This window comes from Dasypus novemcinctus, chromosome 2 (genome assembly GCF_030445035.2).
Source record: "Dasypus novemcinctus isolate mDasNov1 chromosome 2, mDasNov1.1.hap2, whole genome shotgun sequence".
NCBI classification, from domain to species: Eukaryota; Metazoa; Chordata; class Mammalia; order Cingulata; family Dasypodidae; genus Dasypus; species Dasypus novemcinctus.
The window spans coordinates 190,167,159-190,183,490 of record NC_080674.1 but is presented as its reverse complement, the minus strand read 5'-3'; the positions used below and the strand labels follow the sequence as shown (position 1 = coordinate 190,183,490).

The 16,332-nt window shown below is 53.9% G+C and overlaps 1 protein-coding gene across 3 annotated transcripts in view; it reads right to left on the bottom strand.

Annotated features, from left to right (window-relative positions):
- The window catches only part of RASGEF1C (RasGEF domain family member 1C), a 103,442-nt gene that overhangs the window by 28,206 nt on the left and 58,904 nt on the right, over positions 1–16,332 (bottom strand). For all 3 annotated transcript variants that reach the window (XM_004478135.5, XM_004478136.5, XM_058283246.2), the window contains exons 2-5: positions 6,377–6,454; positions 5,338–5,520; positions 5,072–5,194; positions 3,772–3,909 (exon numbers count right to left, since the gene is read on the bottom strand). In XM_004478135.5, coding sequence (XP_004478192.1) covers positions 3,772–3,909; positions 5,072–5,194; positions 5,338–5,514 — 438 coding nt within the window. In that variant the 5' untranslated portion in view covers positions 5,515–5,520; positions 6,377–6,454. The remainder of the gene's footprint in view (positions 1–3,771; positions 3,910–5,071; positions 5,195–5,337; positions 5,521–6,376; positions 6,455–16,332) is intronic.

The following is a 16,332-nucleotide window of genomic DNA, read 5'->3' as shown; positions in this document are numbered from 1 at the left end:
GCAGGGAGGATGGCGAATTGGGGTCACCCTCGATGCCTCCTTCTCCCTCGTGCCACTCCAGGCTGCTGCGGCCTCTGCGGATTTTTGCTTCCTTCCACTTGCACGTGTCTCCAGGATCAGTGGTCCCAGCCACTGTCCTCTCCTGGAGGCTGCGGCGGCTCCCTGAAGGGTCCCCCTGCCTCCAGGCCAGCTGCTCTCCAGGCCACTCCGCCTCCTCCTTCCTAAAGCATGGCCGTGGAGGAGATGGGCATCCCCGGGGGGCTGTGAGGCTGGCTCCAGCCACACCAATGGCCTCAGTGTGTCCCCTCCCCGCCCCTCACCGTGTCCCGTGGGGTCCCAAGGCTGCCTTCTCCCTTTCACGTGTTCTCCACAGCCCCTGGGTGAAAGCTCATGCAGCACTTTCCCAGGTGGACCAAGAGCACCCAGGCGCTACCCTGATTTTAGAGCTAACAGGGAGATTATTTTATACATGTGCGTCTTCCCTCCCTAGACGACAAGGTGTTCAAAGACAAAACTGGCTCACTGTGTGCTCGGTGTTGCATCCCCAGCACGAAGGACAGAGGCTGGCTCACAGGACATGCCCCCACCTGTTAAATGAAGAATCTACCCACATTCTATCTGCCAGGGTATCAGGGCAGACTGCGAGACGCACTCCCAGAATAAAAAATAATGCCGAGGGTCCGTGCCTAACCTTTCACATAACCACAAGGTTGGCCTGTTTTTTGTCTTTTAAAGATTTTTAATTTATTTCTCTCCCCGTCCCCCCCCCCCCCAGTTGTCTGCTCTCTGTCCATTCGCTGTGTGTTCTTCTGTGTCTGCTTGTATTCTTGTCAGCGGCATGGGAATCTGTGTCTCTTTTTGTTGCGTCATCTTGCTGTGTCAGCTCTCCACGTGTGCGGCGCCATTCTTGGGCAGGCTGCACTTTCTTTCATGCTGGGCGGCTCTCCTTACGGGGTGAACTCCTTGCACATGGGGCTCCCCTACATGGGGGACACCCCTGCGTGGCACGGCACTCCTTGCGCACATCAGCACTGCGCATGGGCCAGCTCCACACGGGTCAAGGAGGCCCGGGGTTTGAACCGTGGACCTCCCATGTGGTAGGCAGGCACTCTATCCATTGAGCCAAATCCGCTTCCCATATTTTTAGTTTTTTTAATGCACATAATTTGCAGGACATGTCTCTATTGAATCAAAATTCACTCCCAAACCATTTCCTGTTTGTCCATTTATTTAGATGCTTTCCAGTCGGTTAACCTCAAGTTACCCACTGATCATCTGCTGCCCCTGACTGTGGGGGTGGTATTTGCCCTCCTCTTGTCTTCAGCATCCTCTCATTTTCTCACTAATTTCTGCACAATACAGAGAGAGACCTGGGGATCTCCTCAGTCCATCTCTAAACCCCTGAGAATGCCACGGTGCTCCACGTTTATGAAAGCACCTACTGTGTACGTCCCCAGGACGTCATGGGGTTCTCGCGCCTCCTGCCTCAGGCCAGAGTTCTGTCCTTTGGCCCGTCTTAGCTCACCCAGTGCCTGCCAGGTGGAAGGTCTGGAGCTGACTGTCCTCTCTCAGTTGAGCTGTCTGCTGCCTACCTAGAGCAGATGTGAGTGCAGAAATGCCCGAGAGAGCCTCTGGGGGCAGCCACGGCTCTCCAGGTGCCGCCAAGGCCTCCTGGACTGGGCATTTCACGGTTTCAGCACCCCCTGCTTCTGGCCGGGCAAGCATCGCTCCCGGTTCCCTGGAGTTCTGGAAAGCTCCCTCCTGAGCTCAGTCTGCCTGGGGAGGAGCACACGGAGCTCCCGAGGCCCTGCCCTCCCCACCAGCTTGTCCTTAGGGCCAGGTCCTGTCACTGCCGCCCATGGAGGGGGCCTGAGGGGCAGTGTGGTCAGTGCAGTGGACAGCTGGGGTGAGGGAGCAGGGGAGGCAAGCAGACCCAACACATCGGCCTCCTCCCCCGGCCGGCTGGGGTGGCCAGGCGTGGCTGTCCTCCTCTTCCTCCTTCGTCCAGGGCCCCGCCCCAGCCGTGGTCCTCTGGGCCTTTCCTGGGCTCCCTGAGCCTCCCCTGGCCTCAGCACTGGCCTTCCTGAGCCTGTACCTGCCGAGTCTGTCCAACAAGCCCCGATTTGCTAGGACCCCCAAATGGCTGGCCATGACACACCCATGGGGTCCCTTGGCCCAGAATAGGTGTCTTGGTGCTGGGAAGCTTCCAGGGTATGGAAATTGAGTTACAGACCCCAGAAAATAAAAACATGTTCCTTATCCCAATCTTGGTCGGATTCCTGTGGGTGTGAACCCAAGTGCTGGTTCGAGTCTTTTGTGGACCCCAGAAAATTATGTTCTTAAATTGGTCCATTCCTGTAGGCATGGGGTCCTTGGACTGAACTGAATTCAGCCGGGGGCCTCTGCTTGGAGTGCTTCAGTGAGGCAGGATCCAGGGAGCGTCTCGGCCCTCTTGGTGAAGTCCTTTCTAAATGGGAGAAACGTGCAAAGACACTCAGAGAGAAAGAGCAGCCGTTTTATCCTGCCATGTGAGAGAGGACTCCAGGATCACCTGCCGCCGCAGAAAGACAAGAGGCTGAGAGAGGCTGGAATCAGTGGAGCAGCACACAGCCGAAGAGATGGGCTCCGGAGAAGGGGGAGACGAGCCATATGCCCGATGGCCCACAGCTGAGCTTGGGGAGAAAGGGAGCCTGAAGGAGAGACAGCCACTATTTTGCTTTGTCATGTGGCAGGAGTCCAGGATCAGCAGCAGCACACTTCAAAGTGAGAGAGCATCTCTAATGATGCCTTGGATTTGGTTATTTTCACAGCCTTAGACCTGTAAGCTCTTAACCTAATACCTCCCTTTTGTAGAAGCCAATGCAATTCTGGTGTTTTTGCACTGGCAGCCTCTGGAAACTAAAACAACCCACTGTAAAAAGAAGCTCTTGAAGATGTGACTTTAATTCAAGGTGTGGCCCGAATGAATGAGGTCGGGCCTCAATCCATGTTACTGTAGTTCTTCATAAGCAGAAAATACACAGATGCAGAGAGAGACAGAGGTCAGAGGTCAAGAGGACCCAGGAAAGAGAGGAGAGGACGCTGCCACACGACAGGCAGGCTGAGAAGCCCGAGATCTGGCAGCCAGAACGCTGCTGACTCCAGGAGGAAGCAGGCCTTCTAGCTTCTGAAACCGCAAGCTAATAAATTCCTGGGGTTGACGCCAACCTGTTGGGTGGTATTGGCCACAGCAGCTCTGGCAAACTGAGCAACAAGGAACCCCAGGACCCCAATCACGGAGAATGACGGCCTCAGCATCTCCCCAGCGCTTTGTGCCCAGCCGCGGAGGGGTGAGTAGATAAAGTTTCCAGGAAACGGCAGAGGGGGCAGCAGGAAAGAGAAGGTGCTGTCTTTCGCTGCTACTAGAAGGGGAAGTAGAATGGGCTCCAGGACGGGGCCCTGCCAGGCCTCCTAATGCTTGCAACGGGCCTGACCCAGGCCTGCGTCACCCCTCACCTGCCACCTGATGCCACCCATGAACTTGGGACAGGAGAGTGGTCCAGAGAGCAGACCTGGACCCAGGCGACCGGTTTCCACCCCAGTTGGGCAACTCCTCAGTTGTGGGGTCTTGAGCAGGTGCCTCTTCCTCTGGGGGTCAGAAACGGTCTGATTTTGGAGGGGCCAACGTCAGGCACGTGGAGGGAGCTGAGGGCCCCGAAAAGGTACCAGGGACAGGCTCAGGTCCTGGAGGTGGAGGTGCAGAGGCAGTGACCAGGGACCCAGCCCACTCACCTCGTCACACGGAACGATGCGGCCCACGATGTCCTTTAGATGCCCGATGGCCGACTCCTCCTGGAAGTCCCGCGGGAAGGTCTCTGTCCACTCGGCCAACAGCTGGAGCAGCTTGGGGCCAAACTTCCGGACTCGGGCCTGCAAGGAAGCCGAGGGGGGTGCCCGCGATTGGTGAAGGGTGCTCACGGGAGGGGAGCCCAGGGCCCCGCCCCGGGCTGACCCAGGCGCTGAGGCGGGGTGAGGGGACAGGGCCTCGCGCCCTCTCTGTGCCAGGCAGAGGGCCGGGACACGGGGAGCGCAGGGAGCAGAGGGCTCGGGGCAGAAACACATTTTGGGGAGGGAGGTCACCTCCGTTTTGGCCTGCCCAGCCTCCCTTCCCTTCCCGGGGCGACAGCGTCTCCATCTTCCTTCCGGGATTCACCTTCCCTGGTTCCAGGCCGCGGAGTTCAAGGAGCAGCCCGCCCATCCCACGGCCGGCCAATCAGAGCACGGCACACCCCCATTGTGCACAGGGATTGGCTTGTCCCTGGCACGTGACCTAAGCGAGCCCAATGAGATTGGGACTTCGACGGGACCCAGTGTGAAAGGAGGGGCGGGCGCTTGCCCTGGGCTGGGGGAAGGGCAGCACGTGACCCTGGAGCCGGCGGCCTCGGGGCCGGGGCCTCGGTGCTGCGGGAAGAATGTGCCTGACACCGAGACCAGCCCAGGGGTCTCCAAGGGTCGGAAGGGGAAGGAGCACGTTGACATGATGCTATTATTTGAGCGCCTGGCACCAGGGTACCCGGGAGCCAAGGAGCCAACGAGGTGGCTTTGCCTTAGGCCATTTGAAGGTGCGTTTTTATCCCTTTCACAGTAGAGCCAGAGCAACGCACATATAAGTAAATGGGCCCGGCAGCAGGATCCGCAGAAGCGGAGCGTCTGACCGCGAATGGGTGTGGAGGGATCACAGGAAGGCTGCGTGGACGCTGCCTGGGGGTGGGCTGGGGGCAATCAGTAGACCCGTCTAGGAGGGAACGGGAGAAGGGAGCCCAGCAGCGACTGCGGGACCACCCCAGGCTACAGATGGGGGTCTAGGTCAGGGCGTAGGGCGAGCTCAGGGGCTCTCACAGGGCAGGGGAGAAGAGAACAGGAGTAAAAGTTCCAGCTCTGTCCCTTACGGCTCTGGGCCTCAGATAAGTCAGAGGAACCCTTTAGGGCTCAGTCTCTCAGTCAGGAGAACGGGATGTCACTGCCTCCCCCACCGCAAGGGGAGGGGCTGCCGCCCTAGGCCAGGTGCACCTCCGCATGCCCTGCCCCTCACCTTGTCCAGCACTGGCTTGTCCAGCTGCTGCTGCTCAATGCACAGGTGGCAGACCCGGGCCAGGAGCTCCTGGGGCTCGATGAAGAGGCGGGAACTCAGCAGGAAGGTGAAGATGTAGGCTTTCTAGAAGGCGGACAGGTGGGAGGGGTGGCACCTGCTCACGAGGGCAGTGGGGGGGGGTGGACATGCCTCCCAGCCGCCTCCCCCCTCCCAGCCCAAGCCAGCCCCCGCTGCTGCCTGTCCTCCCCACTGCGTGGCTCACCCACCTCTGGGTAGTAGTCGGCCGTAGGTACCAGGTGCTGGATCAGGGTGTCCAAGGAGGCTGAGGATGGAGCTCCGTCCAGGAGGGGCTGGCTGGCCTGCTCGCCATCTGGGGGCTCGGTGGGGGGCGGGCTGAGGCTGCCCGGGGTGACCATGTCGGAGGCGCTCAGTGTCTGGGGCATGCCTGCCTGCAGTGGCGCGGAGCAGCAGGAGGCGGGCCTGAGCGGCGCCTGCTGTCCCCGGTGCCCCCCACGGCACTCCCGTGCCCACCCAGCCTCACTCATCACTTCCCGGGGGAGCCGGCTGGAGGGACCCCACCCACAGCGCAGTATCCATTCTCCTCCTGCTCACAGCCCCTCATTCTCCTGGGCACCATCGCTCCCCACGCTCAGTCCAGACCATTCAGACACTGTCCCCTTCCGTGGTCAGCCCCTTCCCCTGCCCGGGTTGTTTCTGACCAGGCCTGGCTACACAGCGTATCGGCCCTTGTCCCCGGGCCATAGAGCTTGGTTCAGGAGTGGGCACGATCTGAACTGGGGGCTCAGGCACAATCTCTGGGTTTCTGGGGCACCTGGAAGATTCTCTTTCCATTGGGGTCTCTGAGCTGGTGGAGGGTAAGGCTGACACTATTGGGGCCATCTGGTCATGGAGACGTGGTTGGAGGCCCTGGAGCCTGCCGTGCCTGAAGCTGACATGCGGGCTTCCCCCTTACATGAGCCTGTTCAGGTTGGGTTTCCCTCAGACGCAATAAAAATGACTGCTGTCCTTGGCACAGCCTTCGAGGCTTTTTGTGGTGGAGCCCGGCTGACTTGTCCAGGGTTCCCACCGTTCTCCGTCACGTACTCTGTGTGCCAGCCATGGGTTCTTGCCCAGACACACTTCTCCGACTCTGAGCCACCTGCACGTGCTGTTCCCTCCTCGGGGCAGGCTCGCCCACCATCCTCACCCATCCATTCCTCTGGCCATGGCTGAAAAGCCTCCTCCTCTGTGGAGACTTCCCTGATGCCCTCCCCCCATACCAGCACCCCCAGGGCTGTGCCTGACCTTTGGTGGACATCAGTGGGCATCAATGCCTTCTCCTTCTCAGCCTTCTGGGGTGCTTGGGACATTGCTCTCTTGTGCCTGTCACAGAGAAAGGCCCCAATAAATGCCAGCATCGGCTGTTGTTAGAGTGTCTTCTCAACCCAAACTTTCTCATGGGCAGAGGCCACATCTTGTCCTCTGTGACCCCCTGTCTTAGTCTCCCAGGGAAACCTGTAATAAAGAACCACCAAGTGAATGGTGTGAAACAACAGAAATTTATTGTCCTGAAGTTCTGGAGGCCAGAAGTCTGAAGTCAAGGTGATGACAGGGCCATGCTCCATCTGAAACCCTGCTTCTTCTAGCTTCTGATGGTGGCTGGCCATCCTTGGCATCCCTTGGCTGGAGCAGTCACAGCAGTCTCTGCCTCCATCTTTTATTTTTTATCACTTTTTTTTTTTTATTTTTAGGAGGTCCTGGGGGTGGAACCTGGCCCTGTACTTGGGAGGCAGTCACTCAACTGCTGAACTGCCCCTTCTCCCTGCCTCCGTCTTTACATGGCCTCTGTCCTTTATGTCTCTGCCTCTGTGACTCTTTTCTTCTTGTAAGGACTTCAGTCACAGGATGTGGTAGTTTGAGGCTTTTGGGGGCCCCAGAACCGATCCTGTCCTTGGAGCTACTCCGTTCCCATGGGTGGGAACCTATGGCAGCTGGGATCTTTTGAATAGACGACTTCAGTAGGGCGTGACCCAGGGTGGGTCTTACTCCTCTTACTGGAGCCGCTTATAAACAGGATAAATATGGAGAGAGAGAGACAGACAGAAACCCCCAGAAGCTGGGGGCGAAAGCCCAGGAGGCTGGAAGCTGAAATCAACAGAACACAGAAGCTTGGAGAGAAACTCACGGAGAGGAAGCCATGGAAACCAGGAAGCCGAAGGTGCTGAGACCCAGGGAAGAACGGAGAAGCTTCCTCGTGCTTCCCAGTTTGGCAGAGGAGCCCAGGAGCTCCGGCAGCCAGTCTTTGGGGAGACAGTGTCACCTGGTGCCTTGATTTGGACATTTTTCTCAACCTCGGAGCTGTAAGCTTATACTGACTAAATCCCCGTTGTAAAAGCAAACCCATTTCTGGTATATCGTTTTTGGCAGCTCTTAGCCAACTAAAACCTATGGCATCAGGGCCCACCCTGCTCCAGTACGACTTCAACTCAACTAATTATATCTACAAAGACCCTGTTTCTAAACAAGTCACTTTCACAGGTACTGGGGTGAGGACTTGAACATATTTTTGGGGGAATACAATTCAACTCACAGCACCCCTGTGCCAAATAAAGGACAAGGTCAACAACAAACGCCCACAAACGTGTGTAGTGGGCGTGTGGTTCTTTCCCGAAGCTCCCCTGCTTACCTCGTGGGCTGGTCTTTCCTGAATGAAGCTTGCCAGCATCCCGTTATAGTCTGCTAAAAGCTTCCAGAAGCAATATACCAGAAAATGGGCTGGCTTTTATGATGGGGGCTTATTAGCTTATAAGCTGACAGTTCTGAGGCCATGAAAAATGTCCAAATCAAGGCTTCATCAGGTGATGCTTTCTCCCCCAGGACCGGCTGTGGTGATCCTGGACTCCTGTCACATGGCACAGCGGAGGCGGCTCTCTTTCCCCTCTCCTTTGGGTCTCTCTGCTTTCAGCTTCCGGCTCGTTCCGGCTTTCTTTCCGCTCCTGCGACCTTCTCTCTCCTGGGTTCCACTGATTGCAGCTTCTTGCTCTCGTGGCTCTCTCTCTCCGTATTCATCCTTTTGTAAAGGACTCCAGCTAGAGGATGAAGACCCCCCCTGGGCCACGCCCTACCAAAGTGACCTCATCAAGGGCCCTTAACTGAAGCCATCTGGTCAAAGTTCCCACCCACCACAGGTTCACACCCTCAGGAATGGATTAACCCTAAGGACATGCTTTTCTGGGGTCTACAAAAACCTCAAGCTACCCCGAGCCTCATTTGATCCGCCTGAAATGTGGGGTAAAAGGACCTCCTCATAGGCTGCAGCCCAGAGGTAATGAGGACCTGCCCCTAAAAACACCTAGCACGTGGCTGGACGCCCTGCAGGCCTTTACCAAAACAAGTCCCCTCCCAGTGTTGGGGGTCCAGAAATTTGCCTGGTGACCACTCGGCTGCTTCTACTTTTGAGTTGAGTGCCCGCTGCTGTCATACTTTTTTCTTGATTCCCCAAGTTGCTTGAATACATATTTTTTGTTTGAATTATTAGCTTTATTTATTCTTACTCTGAATACGTATTTTTAATACAAACTACCCATGAGTTTCAGCCACAGGAGATTGCTGCTAGTCAATGTTTACAATCTACAAAAAGGATAATCTCATCTAGTGACACCTCAATATTTTTGTATTAGCCAAAGGGGTGCCAATGCAAAGCACCAGAAAACTGTTGGATTTTGTAAAGGGTATTTATTTGGGGTAGAGTTACAAGGCTGTAAAGAGCCCAACTCGGGAAGCGAACTTGGCCCAGTGGTTAGGGCGTCCGTCTACCACATGGGAGGTCCGCGGTTCAAACCCCGGGCCTCCTTGACCCGTGTGCAGCTGGCCCATGCGCAGTGCTGATGTGCGCAAGGAGTGCCCTGCCACGCAGGGGTGTCCCCCACGTAGGGGAGCCCACACGCAAGGAGTGCACCCCATAAGGAGAGCTGCTCAACGCGAAAGAAAGTGCAGCCTGCCCAGGAATGGTGCCGCACACACGGAGAGCTGATGCAGGAAGATGACGCAACAAAAAGAGACACAGATTCTGGGTGCCTCTGGCAGGAGTACAGGTGGACACAGAGGAACATGTAGCGAATGGACACAGAGATCAGACAAATGGGGCAGGGGGGGAGGGGAGAGAAATAAATAAAAAATAAATCTTAAAAAAAAAAAAAGTCCAACTTCAGTTTGCTTTCTCGCCAAAGTCAGTTGCCACATGTTGAAGCAAGGTGGCTGCTGACCTTTGCCTGGTCTCTCAGGGCTTCCTACATCAGTCTCTGGCATAGGACTTGTTTCTTTCCAGGTGTTCTCAGCTGCAAACTATCAGGCAAAGGGCTCATCTCTCCCTGGGGCCCCAGGATCAAACGTGACAGAGCTCTCTCTTCCTGTATGTCTTCTTCTGTGAGTGCCCGTTGATATCAGCCCGCCAAGGGGGCGGGGACTCAGCCTGAGGCACACCGTACTGACCCGGTTGAATCAAAAGCCCTAAATTGATTTTCTCAAGGAAACTTAAAGCCTTTGAATTGAATACAGTCAAATACACCCCCAGAGGAATAGATTAGTTTACAAACTTAATCTATCTCTTTTGGGGGTTCATAAACAATCTCGCACTGCCACAGTTTTCATTGCAGGAGGTTGGGAAGACAGACAAAAAAGCAGGAGGAGGAAAATGACATGTTATCAGATGATGCTACAACCCCCCGCCTTCTTGGGGGGCCCAAAGGGTGTCCTTGTGAGGGCCCCAGTGGGCACAGCAGGAGCGCCAAGGACTGGTGGGGGTGGCAGAGTTGAGCAGCTCCCTCTCTCCACGCTTTGACTCTGCACAGGGCAGCCTGGATGTGGGAGCCGGGTGACAGCATGATTTACACCTGGGGACAAGACCCCAGGGGTATGGGCAGAGGTGGGTGGGTGTCCCTAAAGCCTGAGAAAGCACCTGCCACCATATGCCACTACCCGTAGGGGAGGCACTTTCTTGACTCCCTTCCCACTGGCCCTGGAGGGCTCAGAGGTTGCAGGTAAGAGGAGATAGGGAGGGAAAGAGAGAAGGACACTGCCTCTTTGTCCAGACCTCCCCATGCCCAGGTCCTAGCTGGGGAAGAAGAGATGTATCTTTAAGTCGAGTGTGGAATTTGCTTATTCTTGATCATCCATGTTCTGAATGACAGTAGGTTTCATTCCTGAAAGAGGATCAGAAAGATCCTGGAGATTTTCTTCCAGGGGCAGGGGAAGAACGTCTTCCACCGAAGAAGTTTTAAGGAGACGGTGGGAAATGAGATGGATGTAGGTTATTGTTTTCGTTTGCTGAAGGCTGCCGATGGGAAATACCAGAAATGGGCTGGCTTTTATAATGCAGATTTACCAGGGTAAAAGTTTACAGTTCCCAGGTAGTGAAAATGTCCAAATCAAGGCATCATCGGAGGTGCTTTCTCACCAAAGACCAGCTGCTGGACTCCAGCCATAAGGCCAGGCAAAATGGTGGCTCCGGGCCTGCTCCACTGAGTGCAGCCTCCAGCCTCTCTCTCAGCCTCTTGGGGTTTCTCGGTTTTCGTGCAGTCCTCTCTCTCACGTGGCAGTGTCAAACAGCAGCTGTCTTTCTCTGTGTTTCTGCTTTCAGTTCCCAATTTATGTAGAGACCCCAGTAAGAGCGCAGAGGAGTGATCAAAGGCCCTAAAGTGATCTAATTAAAGATCTCTTAACTGAATCTAATCAAAAGGGCCCATCCACACTGTGTTTACGAGCACAGGAATGATTCGGCTTAAGAACATAATTTTCTGGAGTCCACTAAAGACAAACCAAGACAGTTTTGATGCTTTCTGAAAGCCTCCTCTTCTTTCAAACACGCAAAGCCACCAGGGAAGTCGTGCTTCTTCAGCATCTCTGTCCCTCCCCTCTAGCCTGGGGGCCGGGCCCCAAACCCCTACGACAATGGCTTCTGCTCAACCTGAGCCGAGCTGTTTTATATGTTCCTGGATTTCAGAGTCCTGGGAGGGGGAAAAGGCAAGGAAGGCCCAAGGCTCGTGAGGCCTGGGTCCAACTACATTGGCAGCTGCTTCTCCCACTGTCATTCCATACTATTCTCTGGCTTTGGGATGTGGTAGAAAACTGGATGATAAGGGCAAGAAAGGAGGAGGGTGCCGTCAACAGTGCTTGGCAGCCTCAGGGGCAAACAGCAGTAGATAGGTGCAGCCGTGTGCTATCCATGAGGTCACAATGCTCTACCCAGAGGCCAGAATACGTGTTTCTGAGGACCCGAGGACAGCTCTCATTCATGGAGGACATAGTGCCATGTGTCTTCTGGAAAGGAGACACGTGGTCCAGACACTGCATTGTCCATGGAGGCTGTGATAGTTTAGCTCATGTAACAACTTGGCTACGCTATGGTGTGCCGTTGTTTGGTTAAGCCAGCTCTGGCCTGATTGTGACTATGAGGGTATTTTGTGGATAAGATCATTAGTCAGTTGACTGCATCAAAATCCAATTGCATCTACAATTGACAAAGGAGATTGCCTTCAGCAATGAGATTAGTCAACTCATCCAGTCAGTTGAAGAAGGCCTTAAAGGGAGAACTTGATGATTTCAATAGTCAGAAAGAAGACTTTCTACCTCTTCTCCAGACAGCCAGCTTCTGCTGGAGAATTCAGTATTGCCTTTATCATGATTCCAATTTGCAGCCTGCCCTATGGAATCTGGATTCGCCAATCCCCGTGGTCATGTGAGCTGATTCCTATTGGTTCCGTTTTTCTGGAGAACCTCAACTAATACAGATGCCAATACCCCCACCCCGATTCTCAAATGAGAGAAAACAGGTATGGTGCCACCCCAAGGATGTAGGTGGGAACGGCACCTTATGTTATGAGGCATGCTGTTCCTGCCAGCCCGTACACTGGACTTTGGCTTGCAGCTTGTTTAGTTTCTTTGTTGCTATACCAAATACCATGCAACAAGTTGGCTTAAACAATGGGAATTTACTGGCTCACAGTCTTGAGGCTAGAAGTCCAAATCAAGGCATCATCAAGGCAATGCTTTCTTCCCAAAGACCAGAGTTCTGGGGCTGGCTGCTGGTGATCCTTGGCCCTTAGCTCCTCTGTCACATGGCAAGCCATGTGGCCTCTCCCTTCTCTTCTAGGTTCTGCTGACATTCAGCTTCTGGCTGCTCTCTCCGTGGCTTCCTCTCCACCTGAATTTCCTTCCCTTTTAAAGAATTAAAATCCATCCTATCAAGACCTAGAGCATATGGTATGTGAATATATCTCAATAAAACTGGAAAAAAATGGTGCAAGAATAGCCAGAAATAGCAGCTGTGCGCATCAGGGGAAGTATAGAGAGACTGAGAGATGAGGAATTTTCTTATTTGTCTGTTTTTTGTTTATTATCATTATTGAAATAATGAAAATGCTTTAATATTAAAGTGATGAATGCACAACTCTGTGATTATACCACATACCATTGATTATATGCTTTGGATGAATTGTAAGCTTTATTAATATGTACCAATACATTCATTTAAAAAAAAAAGACCCATCCCGACTGGGTTGGGCCACCCCTTAACTGAAGTAACCTAATCATAAGGTTCCACTTACAATGGATTCATAGCCACAGATACGGATTAAGTTAAGAATGTGTTTTTCTCAGTTACTTAAATCCAAAACACCGCCCAGCTCCTAGCACAATCACTGGTCAGGAGCTCTATATGGGCAGGTTGGGAGCAATTGCCAGGGGAGATGGTTAGGTGGTAAAAAGAAGGCACATAATGTTTACATCAGCCTCAACTCTGTGGGCTTCTAAAGTATACATGTGCATATACACTGAATATTTTTGCAAAATACAGAAGAAACGAGGGGCGGGCATCGGTCACCCCTAGGGAGCTCCCCTTGAAGACTGGAGCAGGAACGGATTTACCTTTCATTGTGCACCTGTTGGAGATCTTTGATTCTGAGCAAGTTTCCTACCTGAAAAAGCAATGATTTCTCTGATTCCCGTTTAATGTTGCTTTCTCCCGGAAATTGTAAGCTCCGTGAGGTCTGTCTAGTTCCAGCAACATCCTTGCGTCTCCTACTGTTCTGGGAACATAATAGGTACTCGATAAATAGGAGCTGAAGGAATGGATGACTGCACCTCCTTTCCTTGCCCTGAAGGCTTTTAGGCACAGTTCTCTCTGTCCGTGCTAATTTCACGCCCCGAAGGCCACAAGGCCTGGACATTCTCCCATTTAACATTCTCCTACTCAGAGAGAGCAAAGCTCAAAATTTCCAAGACTGAAAGCCGCGAGGTGTCTGGGGACCTGGGTTTGGCTTTGGAGGGGTCCTGAGCAGTTTGTCCTCCTGAAATGAACTCCCTCTGTCTGAGTTTTCCAGGGCTGCTATAACGAAGTGACACAGACTAGTTGGCTTAAATATGAATTTATTATCTCACAGTTTCGGAGGCCAGGCATCCCAAATCAGGGTGTCAGCGGGGTCGGGCTTTCTCTGAAGTCTAGGGCTCTGGCAGCACTTGTCCGGCAATCCGAACCTCAATCTATGCCTCCATCACATGGCCGTCTGTCTCCATCGCGTCCTACTTCTTTGTCAAAATTTCCTGTTTACAAGGACTCTCATCGTGTTTGACTAAGTCATAGCGGCCTCACCTTAATTCATAACATCTTCAAAGATCCTCTTTACAAGTGGGTATGCACCCACAGGACCAGGGGTTAGGACTCAGGCACGGCTCTGGCTGGGGGGATGTAATTCAGTCCAGAACCCCCTTGAGTTTGCTAAAGCTGCTCAAGGAGATACCAGAAAATAGGTCAGCTTTTACAATAGGGATTTACTGGTTTGCAAGCTGACAGGTTTGAGGCTGAGAAAAATGTCCAAATCAAGGCACCATCAGGAGCGATGCTTTCTCCCCGAAGACCGGCTGCCGGTGATCCTGGGCTCCTCTGTCACATGGCCAGCCACATGGCGGCGTCTGCTGGGCTCTCACTTCCGGGTTTTATTGCTTTTAGCTTCCTGCTTCCGTGACTTTCTTTCTCTATCTTTCTATTTATTCATCCCCTTTAAAAGTACTAAGAGGACTAAGACCCACCCTGGGCCACCCCTGAACTGAAGTAACCTCATCAAAAGTTCCTGCTTACAATAGGTCCACACCCACAGGAATGGATTAGCTTTAGGAACATACTTTCCTGGGGTCCACACAGTTTCAAACCATCACAGCCCTGAAGTCTCAGCAGCGAAATGAAGCAAAATGATGATGCTTCCTGGCTAGAGAGAGAGTAACCAAGAGGCACACCCATCCCCCGGTCCTCAGAGCCTCTGTGACTGCAGCTGGACTGAGCACGGTGGGGGGCTGGGGGGAGGTGAGGATTGGCTCTGGTCACTCAGATGGTTCCCTGGGTAGAGCAGGGAAGGGTCCAGACAGTGCTTCCTCTGTAAGGACCCCCAGGCTCTGGCCCCTTCTCCTTCCCAGCAAACAGGACCCAGTGCTTGCTGGGGGTAAGTGGTATCAAGCCAGCGACGTTGCAAGCCCTGCCCTGGGTCAGGTGTGTGCAGTCGCACTTGCCACCCCCACAGCAACCCATAAGCAGGAGCCAAACGTTATGCCCATTTCGTGGACTTGAACCTGAGACAGGGAGAGGTTAGGTTCCTTGTCCAGGGCCACCCAGTCAGGGAGAAGCAGTCCTGGGTGCAAGCTAAGACAGCTGGCTCTGGAGCCTGGGGGGATATGGGAGCAGGTGGGACGTGCCAGCAGCAGAGCTTGGCTCTGACGAGAGGTCCACCCAGGCTCACATCCTGCCTCGGAGGCCCGTCACGTCCCTTCTCATCTGTAAAATGGGGATATAGTGCCCCACTCTCAGGGAATGGGCTGGAAGCATGGCCACACCCAGAGGGAAAAGAAATGCAGGGGAGCAGATGTAGCTCAAGTGGTTGAGCACCTGCTTCCCATGTACAGGGTCCTGGGTTCAATCTCTGGTACCTCCTAAAAAAAAAAAAAAAAGGAACGTGGGCAGGGTCTGGTCTGGTCTGACCTGGGCAGCCCTCGAGAGCCCCACCTGCCCTAGGAAGTCCTGCAGGCTCAGCGCAGGGGCCTTCTGGGGACTCGGCATCTTCCCGTTGTCCCCGCTTGCTTTCATGGAGGACCCTGGCTCAGTCCTGCCTTTTCTGGACCCCTGGATCACTTGGCTCTGTAAGTCAGAGCTGATGGTGGGGAAGAGAAGGAGGCCCCCCAGGAGGGCTGTTCAGTGGGGGGTGGGGAGCAGGGACTGGGTTAGAGCATGGAGAGGGCCGCGGGCATCACTGGGGTCTGCAGCCCAGAGAGACGCAGCTTTATTTTCACCTCACCAGCGAAGCTGTCAGCATTCAGTTTTCAGCTGATGAAAAGAAAATTTCACAAAACCACCTCCTGCTGTCCTCCACCCCAATGGGGGGGCAGTAGTAAGTGACCATGTCAGGAAAAAATGTAGGTGGTGGGAAGGGGGCTGCAAAGTAGCAGCCACAGGCCCACCCTGCCTCCGCTCCTTTAAGTAACTACTTTTTTCAGCCTATTTATGGTTTCTTTAAGCATGGAGGACATATAAATAGACATTCTCCTTTTTCCGTCTTTACCGCACACGCAAAAAGTCTCATAAACACTCTCCTTTGCTGGCTCTTTTTGCTAACAACGCATTTTGGAGATTTTTCGCGGTGGGACATGCACAGCTTCTTTATCTTTCCTTTTTGTTTTTCTTTTTTTCCCCCCGACCGTCTTCTGGTATTCCATTGTTTGAATGTCCAGGGGTAAGTTTTACAAGTCAGAGTAACGGAAAAATTGTCTCATGTCACAATTTCCCTTGACAATGCTTGAAGTCATCGACAGGTTCCCCCTCCTGCGGGATTCTGTGAACACGGTGGACGCGACGTAGGGGTCGGGTGGGTCGGAGGCCACGGCACAGATGGCGGCTCTGAGCCCCACGGCCCCCCACCGACGGGGGATGCTGAGTGGCACAGCGGGCAGCCCTGCCCGTGCCGATTAAAAAGCCACGTCAGTGTCTTCCTCTCTGCCTTGCTGGGGGCATGTGTGAATTAAACCCTTGCACAGTATGGCTCCAGTAAGTTACCGCCTTATACCCATCACGCAGACAAGACTGCGCACAAACAACCAAGGCGGTCAGAGGGTGGTGGGGCAGACCCTGCAGCCCCCCGGGGGGCAGCGCCCATCGCCGCCGGCCCTAGGTTTTGTGCCATGATTTGGCTCCATGGACCAAGAGCCGTAAGCTGAGTAGCGTC